Raw genomic sequence first — 17,832 nt, 5'->3', positions numbered from 1 at the left:
ACGGAATTGTGTCCTTTCTGTGGTGTTACTGAAAATATTTTCCACATTTTTATTGAGTGCCCAAGGCTGGCCCCCCTTTTTATGATATTATCACATGTAATCCGAGGGCTAGGCCTTGTTTTTACAGATTGTGTTTTTATCTTCGGTTTTAGTATCTCTTACCGATGCAAAAATGAGTGTCTTTTAGCAAATTATTTGTCTTCCGAGGCTAAACTCGCTATATACCTGTCAAGGAAGCATAGAATGCAAAATACCGACAATCCTGATGATGATGTAGTTCACCTTTTTAAAGCCTTTGTCACATCACGTTTGCACTTTGAATTTCAACTCAGTGATTTTATGTTGTTTTCACAGAAGTGGTGTGTGATGGAATCATTATGTGAACTTGTTGATGGTGTCCTCAGAGTTGATTTATGATTTTGCCTTGTTTATGTACGAACTCTTCCCTCATTTTAACTTTGTACAATGTTTGCCTTTGGTTTATGATTTCTTTGTGCACAATGATTCCTGGAAATAAAAAGGAACAAAATGTAAAATATCTTTCTGTGTCTGTCTCTGTCTCTGTCTCTCTGTGTTTCTGTGTGTCTGTCTCTGTCACTGTCACTGTCTCTGTCACTGTCACTGTCTCTGTCACTGTCACTGTCACACTCTCTCTCTCTCTCTCTCTCTCTCTCTCTCTCTCTCTCTCTCTCTCTCTCTCTCTCTCTCTCTCTCTCTCTCTCTCTCTCTCTCTCTCTCGCTCTCTCTCTCTCACCCCATTCACTGAACCTCCATTTTGTCTCTTCACATCAACTTCAATTTTACATTCAGTGTTCTACAACTTTTTTCAAAACTTATGAAACAAGACAAATAAATAACCCCAAAACCTCAGTTCCTGCATGAATGGGCTGGAAAATGAATGCACTCCACTGCCATTATTTAAGTGTAATGAAGCCGTGCTTGTGCTGGTGTCGCATACACCCGATGGCCTCGGCAATACCTCTTCTCTTACCATCCTGGATGGCGTGATGCTGAGCTCGAGACACATGCTGTCAAGACTTTTCATCACCCGCTGCTCCCAATGGAACTGACAGAGCAGGACGATAATAGAAACACAAAATCTCAACAGCACAAATAAAATACATCGATTCTGAGCTAGAATCCAAAAATTTCCATAACTTGTTCATCTACAATAAAAGCAGAGTTGTGATAATATCAGTATACGAGTGTGTATGTTTCACCATGCAGTGATTTATCATACTCCCACAAGATGACACAAACTTAGCAGGGAGCAAATCGGCTTTACATTTTGTATAAGTTTTAAGTATGTGGTAGACCAATTATCTCGGAGTAAAGTTGTGAAACTCCTCACCTGTGCTCTCTTCATATAAGCAAGTGGCAGCTCTGCCTGGTGTCCTGCAGGCATTGAAGAGCAAGTAACCCGTGACGGCAACATGCTGTGGAAGACAATGGTCTGCCTGAAATTCTGAAAAGATTAAACTGTTGTCTTACCAGCTCAGAAAGGAGATTGCACTTAAACTATTTATATCAACATCGATTCTACATCTTGTTTAAAAATCAGTAGACTTGATTGTTGGGGTGCAGTATTCAGGACTGGATGGATTACAACCAGAAACCTTCAAGGAGGTATGATGTGAAGAAAACACATGTGAGGTTCACAATGACTGAATAAGTACTGTTTGTGCCAATTCGACTGACAGAGCAAGAAAATGAAGAGAATCAAAAATTCAACAGCATCAACGACGCATGTAAAAACTGCGTTTGAATTGAGAAAATTTCCCTGCTCGTCATTTGGGTACAGCTGGAGCGGTGGGTTGTTGGTGAGTACATTGGTAATGATATCCCAGAGATTGGGGTTCAAATCCAGGTAAAGGTAGTATAATTATTATTGATGCCGATTCTATAATCCAGGAAGCCGATTTCAGAACTCCAACATCACCGTTGCTTTTGTCGATAGGAAACCCAGCTGGCTATTAACGACCTTCAGTGTGAAGAGAATATGGTGCTGCCCCAACCTTGTCCAGTCTTCATGTGATGCGAGTCTTCTTACAGGAGGTCATTATGAATGATAATAGGTCTGACACCTATCTCCTGTACTTACAACATATTGTTGCGGCCACGGGTACCAAGACACCACCTTCTCACTCAGGGGGATTAATCCCCGGTTGTCCTCGGGAGGGCCGGACCTGGGGCCACCGCTCACAATTAACGTTGTGGTACGGTGGGTTGTTTTAGAACCACGAACGCCACCCAGTCAACCACGAGTTCCAGTGTCCACCGTCTAATTATTCCGTTCAACCAGAGATCACACGGTTACCTGAGCGGGGAGCATGCCCTCGGCAAAGCACCAATATTATCTGATTAGATTTTAATTAGGGTGGAGGAGCATTTTAACCGCTGGTGCGTGCTGACGATTTTTGGTCAAATCTGTGGTAATTACGTCCCAGTCTATCTCGGTTCGAACAATGCTTCTTCTTCTTCTTCTTCTTCTTCTTCTTCTTCTTTTTCTTCTTCTTCTTCTTCTTCTTCTTCTTTTCGAGCTTGATCTTGGTTTCATTCTCTTTCTTCTCGCCACGCTCAGGGGCCGAGGGTCTACGCCTTTTACCACCCCGGAGCTGTGGCGGTGCCCCTGGGCTATATGTCGGGGCAGGTGTCGAGCAGCCATTGGGTTGTATCGTCATCCAAAACACGCAGACCGTGTGCCCCGCTTGGGGCACGGTATATGGGACAGCCAAGGATGACATGGTCTGCGGTTTGTTCCTCCACGCCACACTCACAAGCCGCAGAAGGTGCCACACCCCATCTGTGCATATTTGAGCGGAATCGTCCGACGCCAGTACGTAGACGGTTTAGTCGTACCCAAGCCAGTCTTGGCAAGGGCATTCCGGTGGTATGGGAACCGACGTCGGGAATGAAAGCGCGGAGTCTGGTGGAGTTCGTCCACCATTCCGCACTCCAGTTGTGATCCGCCCAGTGGGCCGCACTGATGTTAAGGTCGTTGGCGTTTTTCAGCAACGACTGTGCGGCAGGCACAAATGGGTGTCTCGAATCCAGTCGCCGGGGCTGCTCATTTGATGAAAGAGAGAGCTTGAGATGGAGCAAATGATTTGGCTCCAGTGCCCAGCGAGTGAGAGATAGAGTGGCTTCTTTGCGGCGAAGCTCAGCGGGTTGGATGCCTGCGAGGATGGAAAGGTTGTCCGTTGGTGTAGGACGCAGGCATCCAGTCACAGTACGCAAGGCGCCGTCGATGACAATGTCGATCTGGTGGGAATGAGCACTGCGGCACCAGATGGGCGCACAGTACTCGGCGGTGGAGTAGACCAGAGCTTAGGCTGCTGTACGTAACGTGACAGCACCCGCACCCCAGCCGGAGCCCACCAGTTGTCTTAGGAGCGCGGCGCGGGATGTTAGCTTCTTGCGTAGTGACTCCAGGTGTCGGCAGTATGTGAGCGACCTGTCCAATGTTACCCCAAGATATTTTGGCTCAGGGCAGAAGGACAGGAGTTTTTCATTGATGTTGACGTTTAGCTCACGTTTTGCTTCCCTGTTGTTAAAATGGAAATCTGCAGACACTGTTTTGGTTTCGCTGAGCTTCAATCTCCATTTCTGGAGGTATGCCGATAAAGTAGACATGTCCTGGCTCAGAGTCCCCTCTAGTGTTTCCCACTTCCTTGCCGGGTATACGATCGCCAGGTCGTCTGCATAAGCGTACTTTGCGGAGACCGTGTTCGGCAGGTCGTGGGTGAAGATATTGAAGAGGAGGGGGGCCAGGACCGATCCCTGTGGAACGCCGTTCTTAAGGTGTCGTAACCTGCTTCGCTGTCCGCTACCGGTGGTGAGGGTGAAGCTTCGGTTGTAGACAAGTTCCATGATCATACGGACCATGTGCCTGTCTGGGAGCAGGCGGAGCCGCTTGCAGGTGAGGCCGCGGTGCCATACGGTGTCATAGGCGGCTGTGAGATCAAGGGACACAGCACCAGCCTTCTTTTTAGCCTCAAAGCAGTCCTCAATGTCTTGGGTCATAAGAGTGACCTGATCTACGGTAGATTTCCCATGCCGAAAACCAGCTTGCTCCTGAGAGAGAAGCGGATCGAAAATTGGTTCGACGCGGGCGTAGATAAGACGCTCGAGGATTTTGAAGGGGACACAAAGGAGAGATATCGGGCGATAACTCTTCGGGTCCCCCTGGTGGCTTATGATGCTTGGGGATCGCGACTACTAGGGCTCTTCTCCAGATTTTGGGGATTTTGAGGTGGCGCAAGCAGGAAGAGAGGAATTCGCGTAACCAGGACTTCAATGCAGAGCCAGCATGGAGTATAAGTTCCGGGCAGATGTGATCGGGGCCCGGAGACTTGTGTGGCTTCAGTATTTGGAGGGCAGTGGCGAACTCATCTGGGGTGAAGTCAACGGAGATACTTTCGCCGTCTGGTGTTTCCACTCTCCAGAGGTCAGACACCTCTATGGCCACAAATCGAGATGACTTGCAGTCCCTCGCTTCGTACACCCCGTTCTTCACAAGCTGGGTCGCAATGGTGTTAGCAGAAACGGGGCACTGGTGAGGGGAGTGTGCTGACTGGCCAGTGAGGATGTTAATGATTATCCATGCTTTGCGGTTGGAGTGCGAAAAGTCGATGGTGTGGACGGCTTCGGTCCACTGCTCAAGCTTCCTTTGGTCGAGCCGCGCGAGTAGATTGGTGGCGGCTGCATTGGAAGCGGTGCCCGGTGTGGCACAAAGGAAGGAGCGGTAGAGGGTCTCGAACTCAGAATCCCAGCATGGTGTATAGTTGTTTCGGCGGCCGCGTGGGATTGCTTTCTTCGCCGCAGATGTTATAGCATTGCAGAAGTCCTGGTAAACCTCGTCCATATTGATGGTATCGGGTGGTGGTAGACCCGTGATGGATTTGTTTGTAAGGAGGCTGTGGCGATTCCAGTCGGCTTTTCTGAAGTTCCATCGCTTCACCAGTGCACTCGGGACAGGTGCCACGAGCTTAGGAGCAGTGATAAGTGAGGGTCGATGTTGGGACCGCGGGAACTTCTCAAGCGCACGTCTGTCAGGTATACAGCCCACTGGCTGTCAGGGTCGGCACTCGCGAAGGCCAGATCGGGGTTCGTCCCCATTCCCCAGCGTCCGGAGAGGAAACTGGCTATGTCCTTCGGATTGTAAAGGATGGCAAGGTTGATGTTTGCTGCCCAGGCAGCCAGACACTCTCCGTCGTTGCTAGTGGTGTTATATCCCCAGTCAACATGCTGGCAATTAAAATCGCCAGTGTAGAGACTGGGGGAGGGGAACGTGGGTAAAGACGATGGGGATATCCGTGAGGGTGGGGGCTTGTAGACGTTGATGATGTTATAGTTTGCAACGTCCACGCACACCCACTCAATCTCGGCATCAGCCAGAGATTGACCGACGAGAGTCCAGCTCAGGCTCTCCTGGACAAACGTGGCAAGGCCATGCTTCCTGCTTTTATTAGACCCAGTTAGTGCATAGTGTAGAAAGACTAGCTTATCTGCAGAGATGCAGTGGATCTCTTGGAGGAGGAAGACGAGGGCCCGGTTCTTATGGGCAAGCTGCTCGATGACATTGAACTTGCTTGTCGTAAGGCCCTCGACATTCAGCTGCAGTATTGTGGGTCGATGGTACTTATCGGCGGCATGAACGCCACCGCGCCCTAAAAAGGGCGGTTCCCTCACCACCAGGTGCTGAAAAGCCCGGGTGGAGGCTCGGATAGGACAGGCTTGGTTTCGCATACCGTAGTATTTGCTACTTAAAGAAGGGACCATGTGAAGGTGCATATCTCCCCCCCCCCCGCCGAACAATGCCAGACCATGGAAGGAAAGGACAAACACGGACAGGTTGGAAATCGACAAATAATTTATTAATAATAAAATAAATAAATAAAAGAACTTTTTATTTGCTGAGGTAAATAAAGAATGAATTTCAAAGCAAAATCAATCAAAATGCCAGGAAAGAGACAAAGAGCAGATGCTTATTGGGGGTTGACTTACTTACAGCTAAACACAGACAAGGGTACTGAACGGATTATTCAGGTGGAGGGGAGGGGGGGGGGGAAGAATCGTCTCGCTCACCAGAAAGTCATCCGTGAAGCGAAAACGTCCTGAAATGCGTGCGTGCGTGTCACATCCGTCGCCAGCACCCAGCTTTTCCGTGCACCCTCTCGCAGGGCAGCCTTGAATGCCAGTCGAAGTCTGGAGGGCACCGAGATCGTCTGTCGCGTGTTTAGACCCTGGTGTTGTTGGTGATCGACCCGTGCCTCACTTGTTGGCGGCGCTGCTCACACCCACACCACACGCTCGCTTGCCGAAGCACTGGGAAGGACGAATTGTCTCGTCGGCACTGGTCAGACACCCACACGTGCACCACACGCTCGCTTGCCCAAGCACTGGGAAGGACGAATTATTTTGTCGGCGCTGGTCAGACACCTGCTTCTTGCTCGCTTCTCTCGCCCTTTGCTTTTTCCTCCTTTCGCTTTTTCTTTTTCCTCTTTCGCTTTTTCTCCTCACGATTTTCTCTCCTCACGCTATTCTCTTCACATTTTTTCTCTCCTCTTTTCTCCCCAGAACGTACCTCTCACTCGTTTTTATATCTCCAGGCCGTCTCCGCCGGTCAGTCTGCCCCAAGCTCACCCCGCCCCACTGGTGCATGGTTACCATGACGACCGGTGCGCTCTCAAAAAAGGCGGGCATCGGAGCTCGCAAAAGAATGTTGCTGAGGAAAAATGAGGGCGGGCTTCAGAGCTCGTGAAAGAAATGTGAGTGAACGTGTCTATCGTAAAGAAAAAAGCTTCCCATAAGAGAGGGGATCTATCCTTTACCCTTCTCAACGCATCACATTTAAGATTCCATTAGACATGGGGTTGGGGCTAATCTGAACATGCATTTGAGGAAATAACTGTCTGAAGACCTGGATGTGTGGAAGCATTCATCAGACCGGATTCTAAAATCCGTAACAATATTTAAAAAACGTAAGACAAAATAATTTGATAATACAGCAGAGGGTAATAAAAAAAATGACTTAGAAAATGACAAAGTTAGAGAGCGTGTCGCACAAATGCTTCACAGATAGATGCAGAGAACCAAGCAATGCAAGCAAAGCTTAAATATATACTTTTGGTGAAACAAGTTCAAAGCTTTAATAGGAAGAAAATGGCAAAGGTACATATAGAGGAAAAAGCGGATTAGTCATGCCAACATTACAAGCAATAAAGTCGAAATTTGTTGGGAAAATGACTTAGGGATTAATTATTCATCAGTTATCTCTGAATGAACATGAGCGCAAATGTTTCCAAACCTAACTAGTAATGACCAGAATCAGGTGTCCAGGCAGCTCCTTGCCACCCAAGGGCTTAGACCCTCGTGACTCTCTTCTGCTTCTTTTCCGTTTGTGTTAACTCTCAAATCACCCCTGTTGTCCTTTCACATCACACAACTGCACATCAACATGGTGTGTCTCCATCAGAGGACACACGCTAGAGGAGACATGCCAAACTGGTAGAAAAGGGTCTGAAGGTCGAAGCCTGCTGCCAAGCATCATTGGTGCCTTTGCCAATGTGCCAGCGGGCAGCCTTAGTTGTGTCTTCTGACTCTTCGCTACAGGGAAGGCCGCACATCTACACCATGCAGTTCTGTCAACCATTCCATTCATCCTGTGTCCCTGCCCGAGTAGGAATATAATAAAAATAGCTGATGGAAGGGTTACCATCTAGGTTAAGTGCGTCAATCGAGTTTCTGTGTAACATTTTTGTGATTGTTTGCTTTCTGTGCCCCCATCCACATTATTTTTTTTTAACTTGTTGCTCTTAAAGTGCATTTCTGTGTATTTTGAGCCACAAGGTACTTTTTCAGCATTATCAAATTCCCCTCAGAGCTATATGTGCATGCTGAAACCACATCACGGATAAATTTGTTTATACTGCAACACTACACCGCAAACCAGTTGCGGGTGTGGACCGCTTCCGTTTGGCATCTTGCTAGGTAATCTCCAGCATTCTCACATCAACCGTTACAATACAGTGTATCCCTTCGGATAAGACCAATCACGTCATTATTGTAATGTCATTGGTTCTGTCCTGAAGGACTTAACCTGTTCTCACTGGAGATAAACTCCACAGGATAGGCCTTGAGCGAGAGCAGAGTTTGAGCACGCATCAGCATTTACATTATTATTTCACTTAAAAATAACAATAATAAAAATAATCCAAAGGACCTGATTAGAATAAACTAGGTGTGCCTACCCATTGCTTTAATGATGGGTTTAATCAAAAGACAGCATGTTGGACTTCACAAACATATTACATGTCCATCTTTGAATCTCAATGAGGATAGAGTGTGAATTAAAACATGATAAAAAAGGATATTTTATAAAACGTAGTTGCTGTTGGTGTCATGATGGCTGTGGTTGTGGTTGTTTGTGTCCTCCTTCCATGTCCTTCAAAAGGGTTTCTGCTGTCGTAGAATAATACATGTTACCGTTGGAACGACTGTATTAATCTCCCATTCCCGCATCTTCTTCTTCAATTCCAGAAAGAGGGCTTTTAAAACAGGAATCTTTACGATTAAATGGACACAAATTTTTGTTCCAAATAAATTGATTATTAGCTTTCTAACAGTAACATTTTTATTTATCTATGACAGCAGGAACCCTTTAGAATGAAGTGTAAGACAGACAGACAGACAGACAGACAGACAGACAGACAGACAGACGGACGGATGGACGGAATCAAAGATTTGGCACCAAAAATTACTCAAATTAAAATCCACAAATAAAATTGCTCCTGACCCTGACAAATTGAAATCCCATCCCAAACTCTCAAACTCCTGACACCAATTGTAGCAAAGTACAATCTGAGGTCAACATAGGCCAAAAAGGTCAAAATAGGCAAAAAGGTCAATAACTTTGGTGTGATTTCTAAAATCCTCAATTTTCATCCAGTTGACTTGAAATTTGAAGAAGATTTGCATATCAGGTCACTGAATTCAACCACAAATTATTTTAAAGATCAAATTTGTTTTAGGTCAAATAAAGGTCAAAGCTATTTCACAAGTATCGTGCTCTGAACAAGGACAAGGCCAACAAGGAAATCCAACACAGGTAGAGGCCATTCAGGCCATCACGTCTGCACGAACACCACACCAACGCAAGATCCAAGAAAGAAAATGCAAAAATAAAAAGTTTATAATTAATGAAAGAAAAAGTTTTTTTTTGTTTTTGTAGTATTTTTTGTAGTTTTTTTTTGTTGTTGTTGTAATTTTTTATTTTTTTAATTTTCTTACCCTTGGAGAGGGGGCATGGGCCTGGTTAAAACACACATCAACCACACAACCCCTTTATCAAGACCCCCACCAACAGCACTCTGTACGCAATCACCCATCAATACTCAAACTACCGAAAAGTCTTATCAACATGACAACATCCCCATATCCCTCCATCTCCAGAACTTCCAGGTACCTATCTAATTTTAATTTAAACTTATCTACTTTTTCTGCTGCCACTACCTTTCCAGGGAGACCATTCCATGCATAAACAACTCTCTGAGTGAAAGTCCCTTGCCTTACTACCATCTAACTCTCCTCTTCTTTACTCTCAGGCTATGGCCCCTGGTTCTGTCACTGTCTACTCTGTTAACTAATTCATATGCACTTATTTTATCTCTACCTTTCATTATCTTAAACATCTCTATCATATCTCCTCGTAACTGCCTCCTCTCTAATGAATAAAGCCCTGTCTCCTTCAACCGCTCCTCATAGCTGAGTCGAGCTAGGCCCGGAATCAATCTAGTAGCCCTACACTGAACCTTCTCTCTGGCATCTATGTGCTTCTGGAACTGTGGTAACTAAAACTGACACAATATTCTAGATGTGGCCTCACTAAATTCCTGTACAATGTTAACACCACGTTTTTTGATTTATACTTGATCCCCCTCCTTATACAGCCGAAAACCCTATTTACTTTACCTATGACTGCCTGGCACTGTGCTGCCTGCTTACCTCCCATATCTATAACCACCCCCAGATCCTTCTCCTGTGTGACACGCTCCAAAATTACCCCTTGCATCCTGTAATCTCTATTCTCATTGTTCTTTCCCATCCCCAACACCTTACACTTGCTCAGGTTAAATTCCATCTGCCAATCTTTTGCTGAATCCAAACAAGTATCAATACTCTCTTGTATCTGTTCACATCCCCTCTGCTATCCACCTTACCTCCAAGCTTTGTGTCATCCACAAATTTGGAAAGCTTACTCTTTACCCCATTATCCAAATCGTTGATGTAAATATTGAATAGTAATGGTCCGAGTACTGATCCCTGAGGTACCCTGCTACTTACATCCTCCCAGCAAGACGTCCTCCCACTCACAGCCACTCTTTGCTTCCTACCACTAAGCCAGTTTGCAATCCAATTAGCTACCTGACCAGCCACTCCACAAGCCCTCACTTTGGCGAACAACCTCCGATGTGGTACCTTATCTAATTGGTTCACAAAAAAATATTTTAACTAAAAAATAAGTGACCACCATATTCGTTATTGGTGTGTGTCTGTCTGTCTGTCTGTCTGTCTGTCTGTCCCAAGCATAGCTCCGTGGGTTTTGATCCGATCCTGATAAAATTTTGGTGGGAGGTTTATATCATTATCTAGTTGTGTTTTCCTGAGAATGGGCGTGGTGCGCCCATTATGGGCGGAGCCACGCCGAAAAAACCTGTTTTTAGGGGGTAGCCGATTTCAATTTACATCTTCTCCAAGGGGGTTTGTCGAATCTGACAGGGGTTTTGGTATTTGGTTAGCCCAATGGCACCTGCATAGCCCCACGGAGCTCGATTTTTCATTTTCGTCCCAAGGTCAAGGTCACAAGGTCACGAACTGAGAAAATTGTGAATTTTGACATAAAAATCCATCTTCTCCGAGGGGTTTGTCGAATCTGGCAGAGGTTTCGGTATTTGGTTAGCCCAATGGCACCTGCATAGCCCCACAGAGCTTGATTTTTCATTTTCATCCTAAGGTCAAGGTCACAAGGTCAGGAACTTAGAAAATTGTGAATTTTGAAATAACAATCCAACTTCTCCGAGAGGGGTTGTCAAATCTGGCAGGGGTTTCGGTATTTGGTTAGCTCAATGGCAACTGCATAACCCCACGGAGCTCGTTTTTTCATTTTCGTCCCAAGGTCACGAACTTAGAAAATTGCAAATTTTGACATAAAAATCATATCACCGCCCAAACTTTGAGAGCTCGGATGACAATATTTTTATGCATAATCATGAGGTCATTCCCCACCTAAAGTCTTGAAACCATTTTGCTCTATCTCGAACACCTTGCCCGTGGCGCCCCCTTCAAGTTTGTTTTTACGCTGATTTCATCAAAGTCTGGATAATTCGAGGAGTGCGAAATGCCATATAGCCTATATGACGTTATATTGTTCCTGGAATGTTCCAGAGGAAGTTTTGCACCAAAGGTCATAATCCTTGACCTTTGACCTTTAAAGTTCACAAAGGTCAAAGTTTCAAAGTTGTGGGAATCGAACCAGGTTTTTGACCTTCTTCGACGAACTAACTCCAATAAGCTATAGCACATATCCTGTTTCCTTATTTTAATGTCCACAACATTGTTTTGTGACCTTTAAAGGTTATGCAAAGGTCAAATTTTGAAAGTTGTTGAACGAAACTGGGTTTTCGACATTTTGCAGCTAATAACCGTCACTCGTACAACATCATGTTGATCATTTTTATAACTTTGTCAAACATTATCACATTGTCTCATCCTTGACTTCTGAAACAATCTACATCGTCAAATACCGCTCGTGAACCATCGTCGTCTTCAGACTTGTACCTTCTTAAAGTCTAGATATACTATGTCCACTGCCTTTCCCTCATCCACCCAATCAGACACTGCTTCATGGAACTCCAAAATATTTGTGAAACAGGAACTGCATTTGGTAAACCCATGCTGACTACCTTTAATTAGTTTGTATTTGTTTAAATGGTTCCTCATCCAGTCTTTAATTAATGTCTCCAACACCTTCCCCACAACTGAAGTCAAACTAACAGGTCTATAGTTTCCCAATTCTTCTCTGGATCCTTTCATAAATAATGGTGTTACATTTGCTACTCTCCAATCCTCCGGTATCTGTCCTGACTCCAGTGAGCGATTGAAAATATCCGTTAACAAATCGCTTACCTGCTCAGCCACGTTCCTCAATACTCTCGGGTGCATATTATCTGGACCCAGAGCCTTATCTACTCTTAGATTACCGAGCTGTTCCTTTACTTCCTCCACTCCAACCTGGATCTTCTGAAAAAGCCCTTCCTCAACACCTTGATAAATACTCTCAGCTATTGGCAATTCTCCTGACTGTTCTTGTGTAAAAGTTGAAGAAAAATACCTGTTTAATAAGCCTGCCATCTCACTTTCATCACTAACCACTCTCCCAGTGTTATTCCTCAATGGGCCCACACTGGTTCTAACCTGTTCTTTTTTCCTGATATACTTAAAGAAAGCCTTGCTATTATGTTTAATATTCTTAGGCATGTCCTTCTCATACTCTCTTTTGGCCTGCCGAGTTATTTTCTTCACTTGCCACTGTTTACTTCGATATTGATATAAATCTTACTCCAGTCCTGTTATTTTAAGCCCAATAAATGCCTTTTGCTTCTCCTTAATAATGTTCCTTATCTCACTGCTGTTGGTCTCCTTATCTCACTGGTCTCTTTCTACTTCTAGTTTTACACCTCATTGGAATGTGCTTACTCTGCACTCTACACATTTGGTCGTTGAAGGTTTCCCATTTTTCTGATGCTGATTGTCCTGTTGTTAGAGTCTCCCAATCTACATCACCCAATTCTCTCCTCATACCCTCAAGGTTTGCCTTCCTGAAATATAATAGCCTTACCCTACTATCCTGAACTCTAACCTTCAACAGAACGTCTTTCTTGTCAACATAAATGTCAACATATTTCTTGTTCGTCAATTTGTTTGTCTGTCTGTGAGCAGGATATCTCAAAAAGTTATAGATGGATTTGGCCAAAACTTAGTGGACAGGTAGGGTGTCTGCCAATGACGAATTGATTCGATTTTGGTCAAGATCCAGATCCAGATACGGAAATGTTCTGAAAAAATGTTAAGTTCTTCACCATTGAAAGATGGGGCCAAAACGATATATTGTATCACATGATATCTCAAAAGTTACACATGGATTCTGACAAAACTTGGTGGATGAGTTGGGTAGGTGACAAGAACAAGCCAATTCGATTTTGGTTCAGGTCTGGATGCAGATCGACCTATCAATGGGATACAAAACGTTCTGCCTGTTGGAAGTATGCGCTCTCCCGAGTGCCGTTCTCGTTTCCAAATGGATTCCTTCACTCCTTGCTCAAACCATTTGTTTTCCCTGTCCAATACCACCACATATTTGGTGCTAAAGGTATGGCTGGTAGACAGTAGATGAGAATACACCGCAGAGTCAGGAATACTTTCTGTGGGGCTCTTTCTATAATGTTGAACTATGCGAGCTTTCAGGGACTGTTGCGTCTCCTTCATGTTGTAATCCTTGCAATTCACCTGATCGCATCTTACACCACGCACCACATTGCATTGGTTTTCCTTGGGTGGTGACAGGGTGAGAGAGGACTAATTCTTCACGTGCACCAGTTGTTGTCCTTAGGTGTTTTGAGGGTTGAAAGCATTGGAGATCGCAAATCTTTTTGGTGATCGGAGCAATATTGCATTCCAAGCAAACATTGATTTCCCATATTTGCTTTTAATTTCTTATCATTATGTCCACCTGATTGAATCATAATTTTCATCAATTCAACACACTCGCGAGGACCCCCGCCCTCTCAGTTTATTGGAGCTTTGGCGGGAGCTCGGGCCAAAGTACTTGCTGGAGTAAGTGAGTGAGGCTGCTGGCCTTCGGTGGCCAATTAAGGCCAGTACTGGGGTTGGAACCAGAGGTAGAAACGGGTTTGGAACCTCTATGCAGGCCAAAGAACTGTTAAATCTCAATTTTGGAGTTTCGGTGACATCCACATTTGATCCATAATGGTAACATTGTTCAAAGTCTCAATCCGAAGGTATGGTTGGTGGTATGCTATAAACAGGGGTGATATCTCGAGGAGACAAAAGGGCAAATTAGTTTCCAGATTAGTCATGTTCACAGCCTCACAAGTATTGTATTCATGACAACAGTTAAGAATGTTTAACAATATAAAACATGTTCATTCAACTCACAATCCAAGTTCCCTGAACACAGCGTTGTTCAACTTCAGTCGCCATCCTGCGAAAGCCAGTCAAGTCCAAATGTCATCACTTTATTGCCACCACAGAACTGCAACTTATGAACCAATTTACAATGAAAACAGCTGGTCGCAGTGGAAAAGGAACAGAATACAAGTCAATGGCAAATGCTACCTTGTCAATAGTTTGAATCTTCTCCAGCGCATGCTTGCACCGTGGCTCCGCTGCGCTTGTAATATATGGTATTAACTAGAACAGCCACTCAGTGGAGCGCATACCTCCGCCAGGCTGATTAGTTTACCATTTGTATCCCACTGATAGGCCAGATATGGATTCGGACCGACCTAAAATTTAATCGGCTTGTTATTGTCACCGAACCAACTCATCCACCAAGGTTCGGCCTAATCCATCCATAACGTTTTGAGGTATCGTGTTATATATAATTTTAGTCCTATCACTCAATGGTGAAGAATCACTTAAAAAATTCTCGGTTCCGGATCGGGATTCGGATCTTCACCAAAATCGAATCAATTCTTCCTTGTTACATATCCAATCTACTCATTAAGTTTCGCCCGAATCCGTCCACAACTTTTTGAGATATCGTGTTCACAACCAAACGAACAGACAAACAGACAGATAGGGGTGAAAACATAACCTCCATCCACCTTTCATGTTGAAGGAAAATATTGACCTGACTTCTGAAGAGCGAGTTTCAGGTCGGTCTTGAGTGTGGACAAATTAACTTCGTTCTTCCGCAGTTCAACCTGCAAGAACAGCAGGCCATCTTTTGACAAGTTTGAACCAAACAGAGTCCATTTGCATGCAGACTTGTTCCACAAAATTGCAACATTCCTGCCACAGTTTATGCACAATTGAAACCTCCTTTGCTGCCCACGTGACTTTTCGCCATTTATCCCATATAACCAAGCGCAGTCAGCTTTCTCCGATTCAAAAGTCAAATACCCTGCCGAATGCTAATGAAATCGCCAAAATGCTAACAACTCCATTACTCTGCATTTAATTATCTGTGCTATGGATGTCTCATTTATAATACAAATGAACAAAGTTGTCAAACTACAAAACTTTAATGCCACAAGCTATATCTCATTGTACTTGTTTAACGTCCTGTATTTTTGTATCATCAACCCTCTCATTGGAATCCTGGTGCCTTGTTTACAACTAACTAAAAAAATAAAAATCAGTGCTTCCTGTCATGCACAGAATCATACAAAAAAATAACCACAGCAGGAGAAGGCCAATTTGGAATGAATGTTTAATCATGAAATCAAGTTGCAAACAGATACATTCTCAAGCTGTTTCGAGTAATTCTTCATGGATGAGAAATCAGAAGTATTCGGGTGTGTTTTCTTGTGATGGGTCGTGGTAGATGTGTGTGTGTGTGTGTGTGTGTGTGTGTGTGTGTGTGTGTGTGTGTGTGTGTGTGTGTGTGTGTGTGTGTGTGTGTGTGTGTGTGTGTGTGTGTGTGTGTGTGGCATGTTGATCGTTTTCTCCATAATTCGGGTTTCAGAAGGTCGAATGGAGTCCTCCCAAGAAAGGATGTATCCACCTTCATTTCGGTGAAGGATCGTGATTCATATGCCTGGTGTTGGCTTAATGGTTAGGGTGGTGGGCTTAGGAACCGAGTATCCTGAGTTCAAATCCCACTCGGCTGTTGAATTAATACCAGGTGGGGTTGACTCTGCCTGTCATCCTTCCGAGGTCGGCAAAATGAGTGCCAGCATGCTGGTATCCTGTGTCGGAGTGGCGACCCGTCCAGGATTGTGCCCAATAGCCAAGGAGACTGCTTCGGCAGCACCAACGCTCTGCACAGAGTATGGTCCCAGTGGATGGATGGATCGTGATTCATGGGCTAAGTTGTGTTGTTCTCAGAGTTTTGTTCCGAGGGCTCTTTTCAGGACTGTGACTGATCCCCAGACAGCCTCCAACTGTAGTTTGTTTGTGGTAATGTTCCCAGGGATGGTTTGTAGGATCTTTGTGAGGTTCTTCTTTCTCATTCCCATTGCTCCAATTATTATCATTGGTATAATTTTGGCGCTCTTTAGCTTCCAGCATCTTTTCACTTTTTTGTTGAGATCTTGATATTTGGTCATTTTCTTGTTTTCTGTGTTATTTCGACCAAAATCACTGGGAAGTGAAACCTCAATTAACAGCCTTCTTTTCCTTTGTGTAACTGAGTACTATGTCCGGTCACAGTGCTTTGTTTTCTATGTTCACACTCAATGGAATCATCAGGTCGTACGTGATCATTATGTCCTTGTTTTCAATGATTGCTTTTGGTTTGTGCTTCCACGAGCTTTGTGGAACAGGGATATTGAAATTTTTGCAGTTGTACCAGTGGATTACTCTACGTACCTTGTTATGCCTTTGTGTGCACAGTGCTTCCTGTTTTTTTGTTTTGTTCTGACATGAGTTTTTTACATCCCGAAAGGAGGTGACTCGTGCTTTATGTTTATACCTTTCTGTTGATCTGTCCAACTCTTTTTTTATATTTCCCTGCTCTTTTGCCTTTCTCCTAGTTATCAACATATATCTGTTGGAATTTTGTGTTGTATTTTTATTTTGTCTTTTTTGCAATCGTTGGAGCTGTATTTGTTGCTGTTTTGGTTTGGTGCATGACATGTATTCACACTTGTTTTTGGAAGATTTTCCAAAGTGAGTGAGAAATACTTCTTTGTGGCTTTTTGTGTTCATTCTTGTATACAAATTGTATTCTGTAGTCTGTTCAATTTTTCACGTACTCTGGTAATCCTACAGTTGTCACTCTGTGCAGTTGATTGAGTTCCATTAGGCCACCACCTCCTTCTTTCCATTGCAGGTACATTCTCAGGATTGAACCTACTCTGCACTTCATCGCAGTGAGGAAATGGTGGAACATTAGGGGATGGGACATCACGTGCTTGTTGTGATGAAATTTGGAACAAGATTCCTTGCAAATCTGATTTGAAATTCCATCCAATCCGTAACTCTACTTGCATCATATGTTATTTTGATACCAAAAGGTCAGCAATAGTCTCGACGTAAAGTCTCGTGGAAGCTTTCTTAGAGGGTAAACTAATTTAGGTCAAATCATGCCTTTTGAGGTTTCGAGTGAAACTCAAAAAGAAGACCGGGATCATACAGAGATACCTTCCAAAGTGCAGATTGTGTGAAATTATTTCATTATGAACATTATTGTTGTCATGAAGTGTTTATGAACACAATGGCAAAAATTCCCATAATTAGTAGGGTAATAATAATAACTAGCATGGACCTGCGCATAAATTCTACGTAATGTAAAATGTGACTTCCACAATATTATGCAAAGTTCAATATGTCATCATGGAAATTTAATATAGTTTAGCTTTGTGCTCCCTAAAGATGTTGCTTGATTAAATCAACACCCTCGACACCAGTCCTCAACCCCCCCCCTCCCCACCACCCCACTTCCAACCCCAAGTCCTCAATTTTCCCCCCCTTCCACCACAACTCCTCAATCCCCCCCCCAAAAGTGAGCATCAACCCCCCTCTCCCAACTCTGTCCACTCTCTGCTCCCCACCACAACTCTCTGTCCTCCCCTCCACACTTTTTGC

The 17,832-nt window shown here is 44.3% G+C and overlaps 1 protein-coding gene across 10 annotated transcripts in view; it reads right to left on the bottom strand.

Moving 5' to 3' along the window:
* TBC1D19 (TBC1 domain family member 19) overlaps positions 1-17,832 on the bottom strand; it is a 93,307-nt gene that overhangs the window by 63,858 nt on the left and 11,617 nt on the right. For 5 of the 10 annotated variants that reach the window (XR_015052160.1, XR_015052159.1, XM_085858798.1 and 2 more), the window contains exons 2-5: positions 14,933-15,005; positions 14,236-14,281; positions 1,352-1,436; positions 980-1,066 (exon numbers count right to left, since the gene is read on the bottom strand). Coding sequence is in view for 8 of the 10 variants with exons in the window: in XM_085858798.1 (XP_085714924.1) it covers positions 980-1,066; positions 1,352-1,436; positions 14,236-14,281; positions 14,933-15,005 (291 nt within the window). In the remaining 2 variants the exon portion in view is untranslated. Of the gene's footprint in view, positions 1-979; positions 1,067-1,351; positions 1,437-14,235; positions 14,282-14,906; positions 15,006-17,832 lie in introns of all 10 variants that reach the window. The other 5 variants (XM_085858797.1, XM_085858800.1, XM_085858801.1 and 2 more) reach the window with 4 other exon arrangements.

The sequence above is a fragment of the Eptatretus burgeri genome, chromosome 16 (genome assembly GCF_056783735.1).
Source record: "Eptatretus burgeri isolate ZD-2024b chromosome 16, Ebu_testis_v1, whole genome shotgun sequence".
Taxonomy (NCBI): Eukaryota; Metazoa; Chordata; class Myxini; order Myxiniformes; family Myxinidae; genus Eptatretus; species Eptatretus burgeri.
The sequence above is the reverse complement of the archived record's forward strand: the minus strand, read 5'-3'. Positions and strand labels throughout refer to the sequence as shown.